Here is a 21,123-nt window from a genome sequence, read left to right as displayed (position 1 = left end):
TAATTTAACATTTCGGCGTAAGTATTGAAGTTGTTCATACCGTACGTAAAACAACGGCTGATCTACATAAACAACAGCTGATCCTCGCTTTAGTTTCAGGAGACATTTTCGGAGGGGGGCCCGGCCCCCCTGCCCCCCCTTGGCTACGCCAGTGTAAACACGTGTCGTGCGCTACACATCCTGGTCCTCCGTGAGTACTTGCAGTTGTAAGCAGAGGGGATTGGTGGTGCGCTCTACCGCTACAACTGGATTACTCATCGGTATTACTCGCTCCATTCCCATCTCTATCGTCCAGTCACAAAATTAGATTATTAATTTCAACAGTGACACATGTATCACTCGCAATGAACAGGAAAATTGTAGTTGATAGAAAAACACACCATAGGACTCACACAAAACATGATGACCTCATATAAGACAGAGGTTAAGAAGATCTGTATCCCACCAAAATTATGACAAACATTTTGCAATGGAAGAGCTAAGACAAATTAAATGAAATGGCGTATGGCTTTTAGTGCAGGTAGTGTCCGAGGACAAGTACGGCTCGCCAGATGCAGGTATTTTGATTTGACTCCCGTAGGTGACCTGCACGTCATGATGAGGGTGAAATGATGATGAAGACGACACATACACCCAGCCCCCATGCCAGCAAAATTAACCAATTAAGGTTAAAATTTCCGACCCTGCCGAGAATCGAACCCGGGACCCCTGTGGCCAAAGGCCAGCACGCTAACCATTTAGCCATGGAGCCAGACAGAGCTAACACAAAGAGGCCATCAAAGGATTATAAGACAATATGTTAACAAAAGTAGGAGTTAGAGAGGATAAAAAGCACAAAATACTTGTCGGGAAGGGGATGTGCATGTTAAGCAAAGCGCTGGCGGGGAACATCAAAAGCAGGACATTGTAACAGGAGGTGATTACTGTCAGTATCAGACAAACCACAAACACAGGAAGTTGGGGGAGAAAGATGAAAACGATTCTTATATTGAGGAGTAAGAGCATGATTAAAACGTAGCCGTATAATAGACGTGATATGTCGCCGAGAGTACGTGCCATAATAAAACCACAGTTTAGGAGGAATAACAGGTTGTAATGATAATAAAAACATCCCTTTCACGTGACAATGCATTCCAATCAGAATGCCATTGTTGATATGATATAGCCCGCACTTCATGCAAGAGATCAGAAGGAGGGATTGCTAAAGAAAGAGGGGAAGATTGTTGTGATGCTCGTTTAGCTGCAATATCAGCAGTCTCATTCCCCGTGATACCAGAGTGACTGGGAACCCAAATCAGAGTTACATAAATAATAATAATAATGTTATTTGTTTTACGTCCCACTAACTACTCTTTTACGATTTTCGGAGACGCCGAGGTGCCGGAATTTTGTCCCGCAGGAGTTCTTTTACGTGCCAGTAAATCTACCGACACGGGGCTGACGTATTTGAGCACCTTCAAATACCACCGGACTGAGCCAGGATCGAACCTGCCAAGCTGGGGTTAGAAGGCCAGCGCCTCAACCGTCTGAGCCACTCAGCCCGGCAGTTACATAAACACCAGAACGAGTGAGTATATGTAAGAGATACTTAAAGCTATATAAGTACAAATTAGGGGAAGAAAGAGGCTAGCATAAGGTGTGCAGGACATTTTGGGCATCCGTGAAAATGGTAACCTTATCGTACACCTGTGACCTGATGGTAAGGAAAGCTTGTCGAATGGCAAATAGTTCTGCAGTAAAAACACAAAAGGCAGAAGGGAGGGAAAATTCAGAGAGGGTATACGGTTGAGGGATATAAAAGGTTGCTCCAGCACCGTGTACTGATTTTGACTGGTCAGTATAAATACTTTCTTCCATTGTGTAGAGAGAAAGGCGAATACGTTTAATTGCAAGAGAGGAAAGATGAGTAAAATTTGTTAAAGAAGAAAATGTTTCAGAAAGTGTTTGTAGAAAGTGAAACACTCAGAAGCAATGGTCTGAAACAGGCCGAACTCAGAGGATGTGTAGGACAGTGGCCTAGCGGTACCCTTCTGTGTGTGACTGGCCAGGGCAGTGTTACGGAACGCTCAGTCAGTGCAGAGCCGTCATACAAAGTGGAAACGTGTACCTAAGTGCCACTATGTCTCGTCGACATCACAGGAGGGAATATCAGCACGTGAGTGCGTTTGAACGGGGCAGAATGATAGGGCTCTGGGAGATGGGTCTGTCGTTCCGTGACATTGCGGCTCGTACAGGGTACGCTGCTTCAACAGTGAGGCGTATGTGGAACCAGTGGAGAGAAGAGGGCCGTACACAGTGCCGACAGGGTACTGGACGACACAATGTGACCACAGCACGAGATGACCGCCATCTTGTCCACTTGGCCGTAATTGTAATAATTTGTGTCTTGTCATATCCCTAATATGTGGAATAAATTGCATTGTGATCACAGCTCTCGGTCTTGGTGTTTCACTTTCTACAAATAGCAGTGTATAATGACTCGAAGACAAAAAGACTGACTTTCATAAGGGATAGAGTATAAGGGCAATGTGGTTAATCGGAGGAGTTCAACTTCTCTCTGGATAAGGGAACATATCAGACGGCAGCTTCGCGACTTGAAAAGACAACATCTCCCTCATCTGAATATGCACGTCCCTTCACAGTTTTAGACATTGACATGGGACTGAAGGATCTCAAACCTTTTAAGTCACCTGGTTTCGATGGCATCCATCCAGAATTTCTTATTCATTTGGGAGGATATGCTAAGAAATGGTTGGCAGAGTTCCTTACTGACATCCTGCTGACTGGTCAAATTCCAATGAAGTTCAAGAAGGCAAAGACAATTTCTATTCTGAAACCTGGCAAACCCAGCAACAAGGTAGAAAGCTATCGACCCATCGCCCTTCTTAGCTGCTGCTACAAACTTTTTGAAAAGTTGATATATAACAGAATAAGTAGCGCAATCCTAGAGCATATTCCAGTTGAACAGGCAGGCTTCAGACCAGGACGTAGCTGCTGTAACCAAGTATTGTCTCTTACATCCTTCATTGAAGCAGGATATCAAACGAAATTGAAAACATCTGTAGCATTTGTTGATCTTACTGCTGCCTTTGACACTGTATGGAGGGAAGGCCTTATCTACAAATTTCTTCGTATCATACCATGCAGAGAGATGGCTCAACTGATTAACAACATGTCAAGTGATCGGAAGTTCCAAGTAATCACTGGAAGCAAGATAAGCAAGGAGAGGAAGCTGAACAACGGATTGCCCCAAGGATCAGTTCTCTCACCATTATTGTTCAACTTATCTCTCTGACCTTACTGACACTTCATCCAGAAAATTCTGCTATGCCGACGACTTGGCTCTAGCTGTACAAGATCAGGTAATGGAGACGACTGAAGAGATTCTGACCAAAGACCTGTCTTTACTGGAAAATTACTTCAAAATCTGGAGACTTCAACCCAGTGTGAGTAAAACAGAAGTGTCTTGCTTCCATTTAAATAATCGTTTGGCGAACGTGAAACTGAATGTTAGTTTCAGAGGGAGAATTCTTCGTCATAACTGGAACCCAAAATACCTTGGTGTCATCTTGGACCGTACACTATCCTCCAAACAACACCTCCTGAACTTAGCACAAAAGTTGAAGTCTCGAAATAACATCCTTCATAAACTGTGTGGAACTACTTGGGGATCTTCAGCAACCACTTTGCGATCTTCAGCCCTGGGTTTGGTGTATTCAAGTGCCGAGTATTGTGCACCTGTTTGGATGAGCAGTCATCATACAAGGCTTGTTGACGTCCAGCTTAATACCACAATGCGCATCATATCTGGCGCAATCACATCTACTCCAGTTCATTGGCTTCCACTGATAACTGGTATAATGCCACCTGATCTACGCCGATCTAATGCCCTTATGAAGGAATTTCACAAGATCTCAAGAAATCCTAGTCTACCCGTGAATAGTAACCTGCCACTTCTGAATCTTAACAGAGTAAAATCACGTCATCCAACTCTGCGTGATGCCTCTAACATGGATGCTAAGGATTTTAAATCTCTTGATGAGTGGAAAAGTAGATGGGAAGCAGCAACGGATGTGCGCCTTCATACCTTCTTCTCAGGTCCCAGACTTCCAAGTGGATCCCACCTACCACGCAAGACCTGGACTGCCCTGAATAGAATCAGAATAGGACATGGCTGGTGCAGGGCCGCTCTCCATAAGTGGAAAAAGCTACCTAATCCAGACTGTGACTGCGGAGCTCCTCACCAGACTGTTCATCATATCGTCAGGGAATGTAAGATTCGAGCGTATCACGGTGATGAAGATGACTTCCTGCTGCTAACTCCGGATGCTGCACGCTGGATCGAAGAATTAGACATTCAATTGTGAAGCACAAGTTGCTTTGTTTCTCAGCTGTAAATATGTATATTACTGATTATGTCTGTATAAGCCATACGCTAAACAAAATAATGAAGACCATGTGTCTTATAGATAAATACAGGACCCTCATTATATTGCGTTCACCACTAATTCTTTCATTTAATTATATTTATTCAACATAACCTTTCTTCTGTATCCTTCCACTGCCGACACGTGCAGATGACATCACATCCCAGAGCGTGGGACGGAAAGTAGCTACCTCCTTGCCACGTGTCACACCCGTGATATCAAGAAATGTCCAAGCTCCTCATCACAAATGACATGGGGCCTCATATAGTAACTTTTCATACTTTAAATTCTTAGGGCACAACTAATTTCATCTATTCCTGCTGCTTTACGACACTGTAATGCTTCATAAAACTTGTCAACTTCATCGTCTTCTGTACCCTCACATGGTGAACAGACTGAAACAATTCTCGTTCTAATTCCTCTAATTGCCAAATCTGCCCACATAATTCGCTCATTAACATGCTTAACAGAAACTATGTTGTGTGAAAAAGTATTCCCGATGAACAGTCCTAGCCTACAATCTGCCCATCAAGTACACTTTACAATATCACTTACTCTTAACACATCCAGATATCCTCTTTGCTGACTCATCCAGTTCTACTTTCTTTCTTCCATAAGCCCCTAACATTTCATTTAATTTGCCAAGTTGTTTCCAAAGGTTCCCCCGCCTGTCAAATGGGAGTGGGACTCTAATACTATCATAGGTGTGAGGCTTGCTTAAAACATTCTGAGTGTGCTGAGGATGCTACCCTGCTTACACAGAGTCCCAGGTTAGGGACCACCCTGTGGATTGCACAGTCCTAGCCGCCTGGACTCAGTGATGCGTGACATGCCCACTCGCATTCCATAGCTACCACTACTGGTATCTCGACACTCAGGACCACTTACTAGGCCACTCAGACATTGTCCATGGGTCTACTAGGGCATGGCTACAGTAAACCTCACTATGAACCATATAATAATAACAATAATAATAATAATAATAATAATAATAATAATAATAATAATAATAATAATAATAATAATAATAATAATAATAATAACCGTGTATTTGTGGATCACAGAGCTGAAAGAAGGTGCGGGTGGATATGAAACAGTCAGAAGATTAATTTAAAACTTTAAAATTGGCAGTTTTATTTCCTTTCTCAATCTTTTCCTTTTTTCTTTTCAAATCTTAATACTTTGACAAGTAATTATCAATTAGTTACAAAAGTTAGCTTGTAAGTTTGAAAACACTTTTAGAGAGAACTAAAATAATCTTACAGGTTGAGCTTCAAGCTCGCAATCACAATTTTTACCTGAGCACTACTGGTCCTTTCAATCAATAATCAAGGAGACGATCTCCCAATTTCCTTTACACCATTAGTAAGAGCATCTTTGCTCTACAAATTAACACTTAGGAATCTATTTACAAAATTCACACTTTCCAGGCCTATCAAAGGCACAACCTACATTTAACAAAACATTTAGTGCTCAACAGTCTGTAACCTTTAACATGAAAAGAACAGGGATAACACGTACCCATTCTACAAGGCCTTTGGTAAAAGCAAAAGGTTACAGTTACCGACCCAAAAACCAAAATGGTGAGGAGGCGAACACTAGTGCTCCTTAAAATTTACATAAATGCATAAAACCCTATTTGGGGTTATAGCTCGACGTTACAGAGGCTAAGCCTATACTACGGAGGTGACTAGATGGAGAAAAAAATATTTAACTTACAGAAATTACAAGATACAAAAAGTCACAAAATCATAGTCACCTCTAAATAAAGTGAGAGGGAATACGAGAGGGTACCTCACTCTCTGTTCCCTACTTTTGGTTAAGTTTTTTCGACTAGTTTGAAATTTACCTTTAGAGCTTGAAATAAAGTTACCGGTACCTTATTAAAAAATTCTAAACCTTCCCCTCGAGCTAGCTTTATACTGGATCTGCCATTACCTTCAGCTGGTGGACCTCCCGAAGATGGATGAGGCGCCTCGCACCTCCGTTACGAACACACTCTAAGACAACCTGGTCCGAAAAGTACCAGCTTTTATAGCACAGCGGAAGGTTCCAGAAAACTCTGGGCCAAAGGCCCGACACACCCCCAATTCTCATTGGATAATCAAATAAATATCAAAATATTGTCATATTGGTGAATAAATAAATGTACAAAATTTCTGATTGGCCAACGCCAATGAGGTATGAGACAGATGTGTTGATAACTTTTGAACATAAAAAAAAGCAAACCAAAGCAAAGTCATCTCCGTACAGGCCATGAAGGTCCTTGGAGGGGTGGAAGGTAAAGGCTTCCACTATCCGTATCCTCGGCACTTGATGGGGCAGAGTGGTTAGCTCTACGCCCGGCCGTCTTTGCCCCCAGGAATTAACCTAGTACTCATTTGTGGTGTAGGCTGAGTGAACCTCAGGACCATGTGCACCTCCGGAAGTGGAAATCTCATTTGTTAAAATTTTCGGTTTCCTGACGGGGATTCGAACCCACGTCCTTACGGGCGAACCGAGCACGCCTTTACCGCTTCGGCCAGGCAGTCCCTTTTTGAACATCAAAAACAAACACTAAACCAGGGGCGACTTTTCAGGTGAAGTAGGTGAAGTGCCACTTCACCACTTATTTTTACCATAATGAATTACTTATTTATTTTTCTTATGACAGTTGTTGGTTTTACGGAATGAAAATGTTTTATTGGACGCCGTTTGGACCATCTCATCACCTGATGAGAACCAGGGGAACTCACGACACGAAAGCGCCGACTGTCGGCCACAGTACGGCGCGTGAGACTGAGTGAAGACGAGAGATTCGGCAGCTGCCTCTACCTCCCAAGTGCTCCCTTGGCGGTTGCCATGACAACCGTGACGTCACCCGCGTACTTTCCACATAGCGGAATGTGCTAGTGAAGTTGCTAGTGAAGTTGTCGGAAGAGCGGGATGTTTCGTCCTCCGTGTGTCATCCTGTGTGAAGTACGAGTACTTACGCATCGTGGATCATTCGTCGTGTTGTGCTGTTTTATTTAAACATGTATTCTATTTATGACATAGTGTGTGTTGTATTATAAACACCATTTTCAGTTGGAGAAACGAAGATCAGAATGAAGTTCTACGTTTTGATCGCCCTACTGAATCACTGCAGATATGTGCTACAAAAGAAGTGAAACATTCCAGTAAATCTTACACTCTTAGTTTCAAACGATCGTGGTTTAAGGAATTTCCATGGTTGTGCTCCTCTCCAGCTCTACAGAAGTTGTTTTGTTGGCCCTGCTTGCCTTTTATCAATAAAAATAACGTTTGGAATAAAGAAGGATTTTCAGCCCTTTTGAACATAACTTGTTCCTCACATAAGCACTCAGACTCTGGAGAACATAAAATACGGCAGATAGATTTAAGATATTGGAAACAAACCAAAATACGATCTCTGATGTCCTGAAGGAAAATGCTAGACTGTATATTATAATTGTACAGTTCAGTGAAAATGTACATTTAAATAGGCTTTTCCTTCAGTTGGTAATTGATGCAGTGCTCTATTTAAGTAAGCAAGAACTAGCTTTTCGTGGTCATTAAATTCAATAAATCGTGGTCACGTGCTGGACCCTCCGCCAGTCACAAGTACGAGGTACGGGTACAAAACAACCAAAAACAACACGTAGTTCCTAACTCTTGTCCTCCTCTGTGGTGTAGTGGTTAGTGTGATTAGTTGCCCCCCCGGAGGCCCGGGTTCGATTCCCAGCTCTGCCACGAAATTTGAAAAGTGGTACGAGGGCTGGAACGGGGTCCACTCAGCCTCGAGAGATCAACTGAGTACAGGTGGGCTCGATTCCCACCTCAGCCATCATGGAAGTGGTTTTCCGTGGTTTCCCACTTCTCCTCTAGGCAAATGCCGGGATGGTACCTAACTTAAGGGCACGGCCGCTTCCTTCTCTCTTCCTTGTCTATCCCTTCCAATCTTCCCATCCCCCACCAAGGCCCCTGTTCAGCATAGCAGGTGAGGCCGCCTGGGCGAGGTACTGATCATCCTCCCCAGTTGTATCCCCCGATCCGGAGTCTGAAGCTCTAGGACACTGTCCTTGAGGCGGTAGAGCTGGAATCCCTCGCTGAGTCCGATTAAGCAGATTAAGAAAAAAACCGAACGGGTAATAGCTCTTCACCATACTTTACAGCCACGAGCCGCCACTGCGGAAGTAGTTACGTCAGCGATAACTGAGGTGATGGTATATCAGGAGGCATGTTCGCCCTCTACGTTAGTGCTATTAGGGCCACCATGACCTCGCTGTACACTTAGTGAGCGTTCGGCGTTGACGTTATGAGTCAAACATGCCTTTAAGGAGACGAAGAAGGCAATATCATCAACTTGAGAAGGTGGATATTGCAGGGATTTGTCCAGAGCAACAATCGTCACGGGAAGGCACTGTCTCAAGCAAACTGCAGTCTGGACGTACTCGAACCACTGTGGAGAGGGAAGACCGCCGTATTCCCTGCAGCGTATTCCACTGTGCCGATATGAACCGTGTATGTGCTTAATCATGTGCCGCGAGCTCACCGTCCCTGTGAATCAATTCACTCGGACATTTGAATGAATCGATGCACTGCTTCAAATCATACAATCGGCGTCCTGTAGCGTTCATGCCACATCAGTGCCATGTGCGACTTCAGTGGTGTCAAGCTAGAGCTCACTGGTATGTTGTGTTATCAGATGAGAGCTGTTTCAGTGTTGGCGAAGAGTAGGCAAGGTGAGCACTTAGAACCAAGTTGTCTACAGTGTTGACACATTTTGACAACAGGAGCATTCTTGTTGTTATCCCAAAGAACCTTGACAGCAGATTTGTACGTCACACTGATCATTGAACCGGCTGTACTGCCATTCATTTGTCATATTGCAGGGGGTGTTCACCAACCACTGCTATCACCCAGCGTGCTCTTCAGAGTCAGAACATTATTTGTAGCAGAGGAAACAGTTGGATTCATGTCATTTGATTTGATGTACAGTGTAAGTCCGCTATAGCAAGTACAGCATATAACGAGGACCCCGTTATACCGACAATATTTTGCTGTCCCTTCAAAATTCCTATATTAAACTGTGTATTGCCCTTCGGTTATAGTGACAGCCCTATCACTGACGCATCCGTCATTACGAACAATTAAGCGCGCGTGATTTTTTGCGTTATCGATATTAATACACCGCAGCGATTATGTTGCATGCAATCGATTATCTTCGGTATCGTTTCCTCGCTATGATCACTAGCGAGTTCTCTCGTCGACATTCGAAGGCGATGTTGGAGTCTGTTAGTAATAGCCGTCGACTGCTGTTCCGTAAATAAAATCCGAAATGAAGGAGAACCTATTTTCGTAATAAATGCGTCAATAACGTGTCCGATAACAGTTCTTAACTCGTTAAAAGTAGAGGCTGACTAAACGAATGCTTAATTTTAATGCTAAATACTGCAATTAAGTAAAAATGGGATACACCTTGAGATATGGCAGAGTGCATAATTGATTTCAACGGTTAGTTTATATTTTCTCGCGACTGGTTAAATTACGGAAAGGTTATTATCATGTAAATTTATAGCGAGAAGTTCATCATTTCTCTACTGGCGCTTGAAGTATGTTTTCATCATATGTATAGTAGGTTAAGTTAGGAGAGGTGACGCTGCTTGAATAAGGAAACTGAAACGTTTGCCAGAAAATGCGATCGATCATCTTTGCTACGGTAAATTTTTGTAGCAATGTGCATTTGCGATCTCTCCCGTCGACATTCGAAGGCGATGTTGGAGTCGATTAGTAAATTGAAATGGCGTATGGCTTTTAGTGCCGAGAGTGCCCGAGGACATGTTAGGCTCGCCAGGTGCAGGTCTTTAGATTTGACACCCGTAGGTGATCTGCGCGTCGTGATGAGGATGAAATGATGATGAAGACGACACATACACCCAGCCCCGGTGCCAACGAAATTAACTAATGATGGTTAAAATTCCTGACCCTGCCGGGAATCGAACCCGGGACCCCTGTGACCAAAGGCCAGCAACCTAACCACTTAGCCATGAAGCCGGACAGTCGATTAGTAATACCCAACGACTGCTATTCTCTAAAGATATCGAAATGGAAGGGGATAACAAGCTTTCGATAAAAAAAATGCGTAAATAACCATGGCCGACAGCAGTTGTTAACTCGGCTGAAGTAAACGATCTCTTAATTTGAATGTTATATACTGGAATTAAGAATGTGAAACACCTCAAGATATGGCAGAATACATCACTGATTTCAGAGGATAGTTCATATTTTCTCGCGTCTAGTTAAATTTCGGAAAGGCTATTCACACGTAAATTTTAGCCAGGATAACTCTTATCTCTACATGCGTTTCAATTATGTCTTCATGACACATATACGGTAAGGTTAAGTAACGCCATCTGAAGAAGAAAATTCTGGAGTGATACCGGTACCGTATTTTTCCGAATCCAAGACGACGTTTTTTCTCAGAATCTCATGCAAAAAATCAAGGGTTTTCTTGCATTCGCGGCATAATAGTAACGAATACCACTAGCAACTACCGCAGTAACGACGCTGCTTCTTTCCACCCCGCACGCGCACGCACACACAAAACTCGTTGACAAACAACGACCGACTCTTTATTATACATCGCTAGCCGTGACAACCGGTTGTACAGTGCCTGTGTGTAGCGTCACTGGATCTCGGGAAGTAGTGAAGAGAGAATGACGTTCTATTAGCCTTTAAAAAAAGTTTCTCAAATCTGCAGAATGGCATCAAAACATGCGAGCCTTCAGGCCACGGCTACTCAGTGGCAGAGTCATAACACGTCTGCTGTACCTAGCGCTTAGTAAAAAAGTTTTATAGACAGCAGGAACATTTTCGTGATGGATAGTCGTATTGTAAAGATACGTGGAACAAGTATTTCCGGCAAATTGTCAATGGTTCTTGTCGATATTATGATGCCAATTTTAAGTTAATGGTTATTAAACACTCGGAAATGTAGAACAATTGTGCAGCCGCAAGAAAATACGGCATAGGCCTAACTAAAGCCAATATTTCGTGTCAGCGTGAAGACAAAGATACAAAAAAATGCAATTCAGTGGTCCGCAACATGGATGCTTTAAAGAAGTCGAAAATGAAATTGTGAGGTACCGGTATGTGCACGAAAAACGCAAGAGCAGAAAGGCCATACCGTGGCGCAATAAAATCGTTCGTTGACCTTAGGCCGCTGAAGTTGGCCGAACCCGCAGCGAGACGTGCCGCTTATATCTGACGCTGAGTAAAAGTAACAGTTTTATAGACAGCGAGATCGTCGTATTGTAGGGACGCACTGAACAGGTATTACCGGATAATTTTCAACGGGTTCTCTTCAGTATTATGATGCCAATGTTAAATTAATGGTCATTAAACCCGCGGAAATTAAGAATATTTGTGCAGCCGCAAAAAGTGCGGCATAACGAAAGCCAATGTTCGGCGTCTAAAATAGTATAAAAATGCGTACTGTACAACAAACGCATTCATGTGATTTTACAAAGCACTTTTTGAGCCTGATTTAAATTTTTGAAGAAAAAACTGGAGATCGCCTTGGATTTGGAGAAATACGGAACTGTAATTTTTCAGAATGAAATTAAACATACACTTTCACGTAGTATCGCATTTCTAAAAATAACAAACAAGTAAGTCGTAGTGTGGATATCATCCGCGGAAACACAAGTTCTGAACAAACTGATTGCCGTTTCATACCGATTTTAATGTGTATGGGGAGTTCTCCTATTTTTATACAACAATCAAATATAACGAAAATCCGCTATAGCGAGTGATTTTCCTCTGTTATGAATTCTCGCTATAACGGACTTCTACTGTATTTTCATAAAACCCATTCAGACAAACTCCAAAACCTGGTGACTTAACACACCTACACTAATACTAAAATGTTTTCGTCCCTCCTTTGAAAGGGGCAGGCAAGCCTCTTAGATGGTGACGCCATCCCTCAGTGCGGAAGATTTGTTACGGTGAAGGAGATGCACGGAGAAGGAGGCTCTCCCCTCGGCACTCCTAAAATGGCTTTCCATTATTTCCCATTTTCACACTGTTAATCTCAATTAAGGCCATTGTCGCTACTGGTCCTCGACTTTCCCATCGTCAACGATAGTGCACCGTTAAGCACGTGGATTCTCACATGTCCCTCCTTAGTAACAAGAAATACACAGAACCGCTGCAAGGGAAGGGCGAGCAGGGAGATGCTATTTTATGAGAAGGGCGGCATTTTGAAAATATGTTTAGGGATTAAGTGGGTCTCACGTCCGATATTTTTGAAAACTCAAGTCTATTCGTTTACCTTTCCTATCTTAAAATTACTTCTCTGTTCAGATCTTTTGAGTCTTGAAAAACTGTATAGTCATCTGCCCAATAGTCTGAGTAGCTCAGGCGGCAGAAGAAAAATAGTTGAACAGAACGTAATAAAACTCGCAAACTCCGACTCCGGGATGCGAATAACTTATGCGTGATCTGCTGATGCAGCGTTAGGTTATAAAAAGCATTAACATAAGTCATGGAGTGAGACACTATCCACAAACTACAGATTTTTATGAATTCTGTCCCGCTCTGTGACTAAATGGCTAGCGTGCTGGCCTTTGGTCACAGGGGTCCCGGGTTCAATTCTCGGCAGGGTCGGTAATTTTAACCACCATTGCTTAATTTTGCTGGCACGAGGTCTGGATATATGTGTCGTCTTCATCATCATTTCATCCTCATCATGACGCGCAGGACACCTGCGGGAGTTAAATCAAAAGACCTGCACCTGGCGAGCCGAACATATCCTCGGACACTCCTGCCACTGAAAGCCATACGCCATTTCACTTTATTCATTATGAACTGTAAATTCTAATCGGGATTTTTGAATGGTTAGTTAATGTCGCTCAACACACGGTAAGAAGGGGCAGATTCCACACATCAGAGAGCGCTCACCCACACGACCTTACTTATTCCAGGACAACAGCGAAGTGCTGTTTAGCTACATCGATAACTTTATGTACAGATATTGCCCGTCGACTGTGTGCAACCCGCTGTATTGCGAGGTATTGGAGTAGTGCTTAGCTGACTGATTCACCGGCACGCAAAATGAAGAACTAAAACACAGCGTTATTCTAAATTCTAAATTTCAAATCTTTCTTTCTGAACACTCCAGGGTTGGTTTTCCCTCGGACTCAGCCAAGGGCAGTGTCCTGGAGCGGGAGACTTTGGGTCGGCGATACAACTTAGGAGGAGGACCAGTTCCTCACCCAGGCGGTCTGCTATGCTGAACAGGAGCCTCGTGGGGGATGGGAAGATTGGAAAGCAAGCGGCCATAACCTTACGTTAGGTACCATTTGCCTGGAAGAGAAGTGGGAAACGACGGAAGACCACTTCGACGATGGGTGAGATGGGAATCGGACCCCCTCTATTCAGTTGACCCCGTTCCAGCCCTCGTGCTACTTTTAAGTGGCAGAGCTGGGAATCAAACATGGGCCTCCGGGGGTAATTTCGAAACTGACGATCAACTTTTATTCAGAAGTTTGTCCATATCATTGAACCCTCCAGGGTTGGTTTTTCCCTTGAACTCACCTCTACTTGCTCAAGGGCAGTGACCTGGAGCGTGAGACTTTGGGTCGGGTATACAACTCGGGAGGACCAGTACCTCGCCCAGGCGGCCTCACCTGCTATGCTGAACAGGGGCCTTGTGCAAGGGATAGGCAAGCAAGCGACCGTGGCCTTGAGTGAGGTACCATCCCGGCATGTGCCTGGAGGAAAACCGCTTCAAGGATGGCTGAGGTGGGAATCGGACCCCCCTCTACTGAGTTTACCTCGCGAGGCTGAGTGGACCCCGTTCCAACGCTCGTACGCCATGCCAAATGTTGTGGCTGAACTGGGAATCGAATCCGGGCCTCCGGGAGTGTCAGGTAATCACTACATCACAGACGCAATAATAATAATAATAATAATAATAATAATAATAATAATAATAATAATAATAACAATGTTATTGGCTTTACATCGCACTAACTACTTTTCGGTTTTGAAGACGCCGAGGTGCCAGAATTTTGTCCCGCAGGAGTTCTTTACGTACAGAAAATCTATCGACGCGAGGCTGACGTATTTGAGCACCTTCAAATACCATTGGACTGAGCCAGGATCGAACCTGCCAAGTTGGGGTCAGAAGGGCAGCGCCTTAACCATCTGAGCCACTGAGCCCGAAGGTTCGATGGATCCTCGAATACTACTACAGAGGTTATGGTGTTACAGGGAGACCTCATAAACCGAGGGTGGCGTACTAGGTAAGGTAGTTCGCCGTTGCTTTCCCCACTGAGCGAGAGAGTGCTATTGCAGCACAACCCCACCCACACGCTGTGGATGAGACGGCGACTTCGATCACGGTCTGGCCTGCGTCACGAGACATAGCAACAGGCAGAACGTTACGGCCAGAGGGAGTTGAAGGCTCAGATCAATCTCACCGAATCTATCCGCAGTACTAGATGTTAAGATGATTTGCCACCATTAACATAGTTTCAAAAACTACATCTTTTCCTTCTTATATATAAGCAAATTACACTTTACGCCGGTCAAACAGTCATACACACTAGAAAAACGTCCAGTTTCTTTGTTTGTAGGAAATATCACGTTCTTAGCTCACACATGTACAGGGTCTTCCTTAACTAACTCCATGCCCGGTGACAGGATTCTTGGTTCGCTGGGCAACTGAGGGGTCTGGGCACCTAAATCCCCCCCTGGTGGCGAAGTTTGCACCAACCGATGCAAACGTGGGGTTCATTTGGTGCAAAAGCGGCAATGGACGCAAGCAATGAAAAATGCTCGAAACGTGCACCATAATTAACTTACTGACGTTTTACAGCAAACAATCAAACATTAATCAGACAATTTGTGCAACAAGTTCACGGCAAAAACACACCAAACCTTCGTTATTGAACCAAACTAAATGCTGCAAAGTTACACCAAGGATTAGTTTGCTTCGTGCTTACCCCACAAATATAATGGTTCAAAATTGATGTAATCTTGGTGTAAAGTTGGTATATAATTCATGTTTTTGGGTTCGGGCCCCTGGGCATTTGACCCCTTTGCCCCTCCCCTTGTTGCCGGCCCTGATTTTATTCTAAAATGTTTGTCTATAACATCTGGGCAATTTCCTGGATCACTTCAGTCTTGTGATAGTCTTTCTTCCTTTCTGCGGAGTTGAAAATTAGCTGAAGTGGGTATAATTGTCATTAAACAACACTCGTGTGGAAATCCCGCGCTACCTTCTAACTGTAGGCTATACCCTTCTTATTTAAAACGATAACGATCGAATTTTCGCTACACTCAGCTGTTGAGAATTTTATTACTCTACACTTGTGTTCCCTGTACATATTGTTCATTCACAGGCACGTTATCATCTAGCGTTCTCTTTAACGCCCTTTCTTTCTTTGTTTCTTCAGTTTCTTCTTGCGCTTTGTCTTTTGAGAACCTGATAAATATTATCTATCCATTTTATGTTAAAACCACGGGGACAAACCAAGCATTTACGCGACTAAAAAACATGCAATCAACAAACATAGGGTCCGGGTTCATCAACACACTAACAATAATAGTTAATGCAGAGTTAAAAATTGAATAACGTGTTAGGTTTCACGCGTTTCTTAATTTTTTTCCTGAGAAATGTTGACTGGTAACTGCGAACTGGTGCGAATCAAGGAGGCAGTGGTATAAACATGCTGTTTTAGTGCGCGCTCCAATGCGCTTTTGTTTGAATACAGCACAGGTGTTAAACACCGCGCGTGAAACGAAAAGAATTGAGGTTCTAATTTTTCCTCGTTCGAAAAGCAATCATTAATCGAATTGGTCACGTGAATCCCAAGCTAAGAACAGGAAATCATCTTTTCCAGACCCCTATCCTCCTTTCCACGCAATTCAGTGTCCTGATATGTAACGGTTTTGAGGTCTTCCTTCAGGATGTAAGTATGGGGTTAAAAAATACTTCCTTACTATCAACTACCAAAATCCCTTCGTTAATTGTCCCCACTTCAAACTGTTCTCTGTTATGAAAGTTATTAAATATTGTACTGTCGTATACAGAACCTGACATCCTAGCAACTATGCAGTGCGTTTCTCTCATCGGCTGGCCCGCGCCCGGCTTATCTGCCTCCCTTTGACTCATCACTGCCCGCTCCACAGCACTTTGCTCACTTTATCCGTGCATGACACGAGACAACAAGTAAAGTTAACAAAATAAGCTCGTGCCTTTTGACCCCGTCATGCTGAGCTTTTTTTTTTTTTTTTTTGCTATGGGCTTTACGTCGCACCAACACAGATAGGTCTTATGGCGACGATGGGATAGGAAAGGCCTGGGAGTTGGAAGGAAGCGGCCGTGGCCTTAATTAAGGTACAGCCCCAGCATTTGCCTGGTGTGAAAATGGGAAACCACGGAAAACCATTTTCAGGGCTGCCGATAGTGGGATTCGAACCTACTATCTCCCGGATGATGCTGAGCTTTTCTTGTCCAAGTCGTCTTAGGGATTTTGTAGGCACATGTGCTACTCTTTCTGCGATTTCATTTACTTTCTCTTCGTTAAGTACACGTTTTTCTAACACTAACTGAAAAGTATCCCTTCCGATTACGATATATTTCGGCCTTCTGGCCTCCAGGTGATCGAATTCTTATGAGTGTACAATCTACTGCATCTAAAACCCCAGGAAAGCGGCTTATTTAATTTGCTGACGTTCTTCTACTGAAGGGAATGTTACATACCTTCTTCTCATGGATGCTATTGCTGCAGAAAGTCGACTAGTAACTCTTATAACTGTGGCTTCAGAAATTCCAGCATTGTTTCCGACTATTGTGTGAAAAGAATCAGTTGGCAGGAATTCTTGTACCTGCAACATTGGAGAAAGAGGTAAGTTTCTCTTCGTACTGTAACGTATTGTAACTGCGTGAACAACCTTAGCAACGCCTCTTTTCGTGTATCATTGAAGAAATTGTTTAAAAGGTCTAAATAGAGCAATTCCACATCCAAAGGACGGTTCACAGCGGCCATTTTGGAACAGGTTGCTAAATGTTCGCACTAATTTTAGTCATTTAACACGGGAAACGGGGATGTTAACTTTAACACGAACAGTTGTTGATAAAACGCAAATTTTGTTAAATCGGTTGTTAAAATGATTTGAGAGCTTGTTAAGTACTATGATGAAACCGGTCCAGGGGACAGGAACAGAACCTACACGGACCGAAAATTCATGATCAATGCATATCGACAACTGGACAAGAATTGCAGTGGTGTGCGACTCTCTTTCGAGATTTTAATGGTCGAAAAACGGAAGATTATGAGATTTTATAGGAAGACAGTTTCAGCAGGATGACAGCACCAACTTCCACATTCCTGTCACAAGCTATCAGTAGGGTGACCTCGTTCTATGAACACCTTGCCGAGCAGATTAGATAGTACAAGGAAAGTCCACTGGGAAGGTGACCAGGAAAATCCGTGTCTTCCTCATTATATATAGAGTAAGGTTCCGCGTCCGAGTCTTCTTCATTGTGAGCACAATGGCAGGTGAAGAGCACAAGACACCAGTCGGGGTGAGTAACGTCTCCTTGTCTCCGCCTACGTAATCACATCTAAAAATGACACTTTTGTGATAAATAACTGTTGTATGGTGTAAAGAACTCTCGACGGTTGTGCGTGAAGGCCGATCTAACACATCACCGTGCTGAACTTTAAAAATGAAAGCCTGACAACACGTTTTGCTCGTTCACTGAGAATACAAACAATAGCTGAACACAGTACATTTTACACTCTCATAGTTCGTACTCCTGGGAAGAGAAAATGTCCTTCAGTAACTTCGGGGATTTCAATAAATAGGTGTCCGGCTCCATGGCTAAGTGGTTAGCGTGCTGGCCTTTGGTCACAGGGGTCCCGGGTTCGATTTCTGGCAGGGTCGGGAATTTTAACCATAATTGGTTAATTTCGCTGGCACGGGGGCTGGGAGTATGTCTTGTCTTCATCATCATTTCATCCTCATCAAGACGCGCAGGTCGCCTATGGGCTTCAGATCAGAAGACCTGCATTAGGCGAGCCGAACATGTCCTCGGACACTCCCGGCGCTAAAAGCCATACGGCATTTCATTTGAACAAGTACCGGTACTGTAAGTCACTTCCCGCTTAGAGACGACCTCAGAATGCACTCAACAAGGTTGACAACGTAGGCTACGGTATCCGCCATAGCCATCGAAAAGAGCCTCCGAAAGAGATGGTGGTGGTACAATGGCAACCATCCTCTATTAACAGTAATGAGAAGGAAAAGTTGAAGGGTTCCAACACTTCAAAAAATGAAGGCATCGGCCAAAGAAAGACAAGCGCCAACAAGGGCGTGAAAATGAAAGACTCCCTAGCCCTCGGAAGGTAATAGGGTCGGGGTCAGGAAAGAACAGGAGTTGACCAAGGGAGGCCAGACAGAATAGATGAAAATGAGGAGCCTGGCACAAGTAAGTGCAAGCAATGCGATAATTCAGCTAAGGGCCCCGTGGTCGCCAACCCACGCTCCCAAGTTAACAGGTCGTGTGGTTAACCGCATTTTCATAGTGTATGGGGTAGAGCAACAATTGAATGTCACATTTCGCCTCCTGACGATGGAACCTAGACTCTGAAACGCGTTGTGAAGAAGATTTAATAAAAATAGTGACTGCTAATGGATTTAATCTAAATATAAGAGTTCTGCTCAGAATTTACAAAGAATGGTATTTCTGTAACATGGAAATGCTCTTTATAATTTTCCGTAATCTCTTGTCTGTGTGTACGTACACGCATCACGAGAGAATGGCTGAAGAGAATTGAATAAAAATCACCGAGCTCGATAGCTGCAGTCGCTTAATTGCGGCCAGTATCCAGTATTCGGGAGATAGTGGGTTCGAATCCCACTGTCGGCAGCCCTGAAGATGGTTTTCCGTGGTTTCCCATTTTCACACCAGGCAAATGCTGGGGCTGTACCTAATTAAGGCCACGGCCGCTCCGTTCCCACTCCTAGCTTAAGTGCGGCCAGTATCCAGTATTCGGGAGATAGTAGGTTCGAACCCCACTGCCGGCAGCTCATTTTCACACCAGGCAAATGCCGGAGCTGTACCTTAATTAAGGCCACGGCCGCTTCCTTCCCACTCCTAGCCCTTTCCTGTCCCATCGTCGCCATAAGATTTACGATGCGACGTAAAGCAAATTCTAAATAAAAAAATCTTTTCACCACCCCTTCCAAGGAAAAGTTGTATCCACGCTACTGCCCACCCATTGAAATTATTTTGTGGGTACGCCACTGCATCCACTCCCCATTTAAGGTACAAGGTAAGCCGAAGAATGGTTGGATACTCAAAATACACCACTATAAATAATGTAGTTATGGTTCAAAAGTACTAAAGAAAGGTAAGGGACGGGATCTAGTGTTTTAAGTCCGACTCATGGCTGAATGGTCAGTGTTGAAGCATTCGGTTCAGAGGGTGCCGGGTTTGATAAATTCTTCTGGCTCGGGGACTGGATGTTTGTGTTTGTTCAAACACTTTCTTCTTCATATGCAGACAACACACCACACTACCAACCACCACAGAAACACGCAATAGTGATTACATCCTTCCATATATGGTTGGCGTCAGGAAGGGCATCCGGCCGTAAAACAGGGCTAAATTCGCATGTGCAACACAGTTCGCAGACGTGACCCCACAGGCGTGGGAAGAGCAGCAGTAGAAGAAGAACTTGACTTCCCATTTTGAATCGACTGCGATTCAAGCCTCGGCCATCTTGATGAGAAGACGAAACCATTGAAACTGAGTTATCACGTCCGCTAATGACAAAATAGTTACCCGCTCTTTTGATGGTGCCATTTGACGTTTCAATTTGGCAAAATATATAGGCCTACCTATTTAAATAACTTAGACATGCATCCGCGATCTGTCTTGCTACTGGCAGAATAAAAAACCCTTTTTCATAACTTACCGAGGATGCATTTAGTTTTGGTTTCTTTGTGACAAACCTGTCCATCTTTAAATAAAAGTTAATTATAATGGCACAAAGTGAGGAACTAGTGCAGCTCACAATCTTGTCACAGTCTTCCCAACGCTGCAACTTAAACACAGCACCCCAGGATCCCTAGGACATTTAGTACGTTTACATGGGAATTGAAATTGATTTGAGTACACTTGCCGTATTGAATACGATCCCCGATCACTTGAATCCGCCAGGCAACATCACCGTATGACCTCTTAGAAATTAAAACGCCAAATGCAGCAGAAGCCCAGGAGATAACTTTCAGTTTGTAAGTATGTGTGGTATTCCAAATGTAATTGATGCAATACGTGGAACGCAAATTTTACCCCCAACAGAAGGTTATCGTGATGACACTTGTTGATCATTTATACAGGTAAATATATTTACTGGCTCATTACATTTGTTATTTCGACAGAACTTTGATGATGATGATGATTTCCTCAGAAAAACATGGAGTTTGTGCGCAGTCGTTTTCAATACGATCCGCGTTTACACGGAACTCAATTCGAACCCAGTACGATACGATCCCAGATTTTACTGTATCGACCTTGAGAGTCAGTTTCCGTTTACATGACGTTTTCAGTACGGGAAACCTGAATCCTCCATGTAAACGTACTAATTGTTGTTCCCTCGAACCGATGTGCAAAAGCTGACACGATGTTGTAAGGTTG

At 43.6% G+C, this 21,123-nt stretch overlaps 1 protein-coding gene across 1 annotated transcript in view; it reads left to right on the top strand.

The window, feature by feature from the left end:
* Positions 1–17,939: 17,939 nt before the first annotated feature.
* Positions 17,940–21,123, top strand: part of Hpd (4-hydroxyphenylpyruvate dioxygenase) — a 71,276-nt gene continuing 68,092 nt past the window's right edge. Inside the window, exon 1 of the mRNA XM_067154920.2 lies at positions 17,940–18,003. Coding sequence (XP_067011021.1) covers positions 17,971–18,003 — 33 coding nt within the window. The 5' untranslated portion in view covers positions 17,940–17,970. The remainder of the gene's footprint in view (positions 18,004–21,123) is intronic.

Source organism: Anabrus simplex, chromosome 10, assembly GCF_040414725.1.
Source record: "Anabrus simplex isolate iqAnaSimp1 chromosome 10, ASM4041472v1, whole genome shotgun sequence".
Taxonomy (NCBI): Eukaryota; Metazoa; Arthropoda; class Insecta; order Orthoptera; family Tettigoniidae; genus Anabrus; species Anabrus simplex.
The sequence above is the reverse complement of the archived record's forward strand: the minus strand, read 5'-3'. Positions and strand labels throughout refer to the sequence as shown.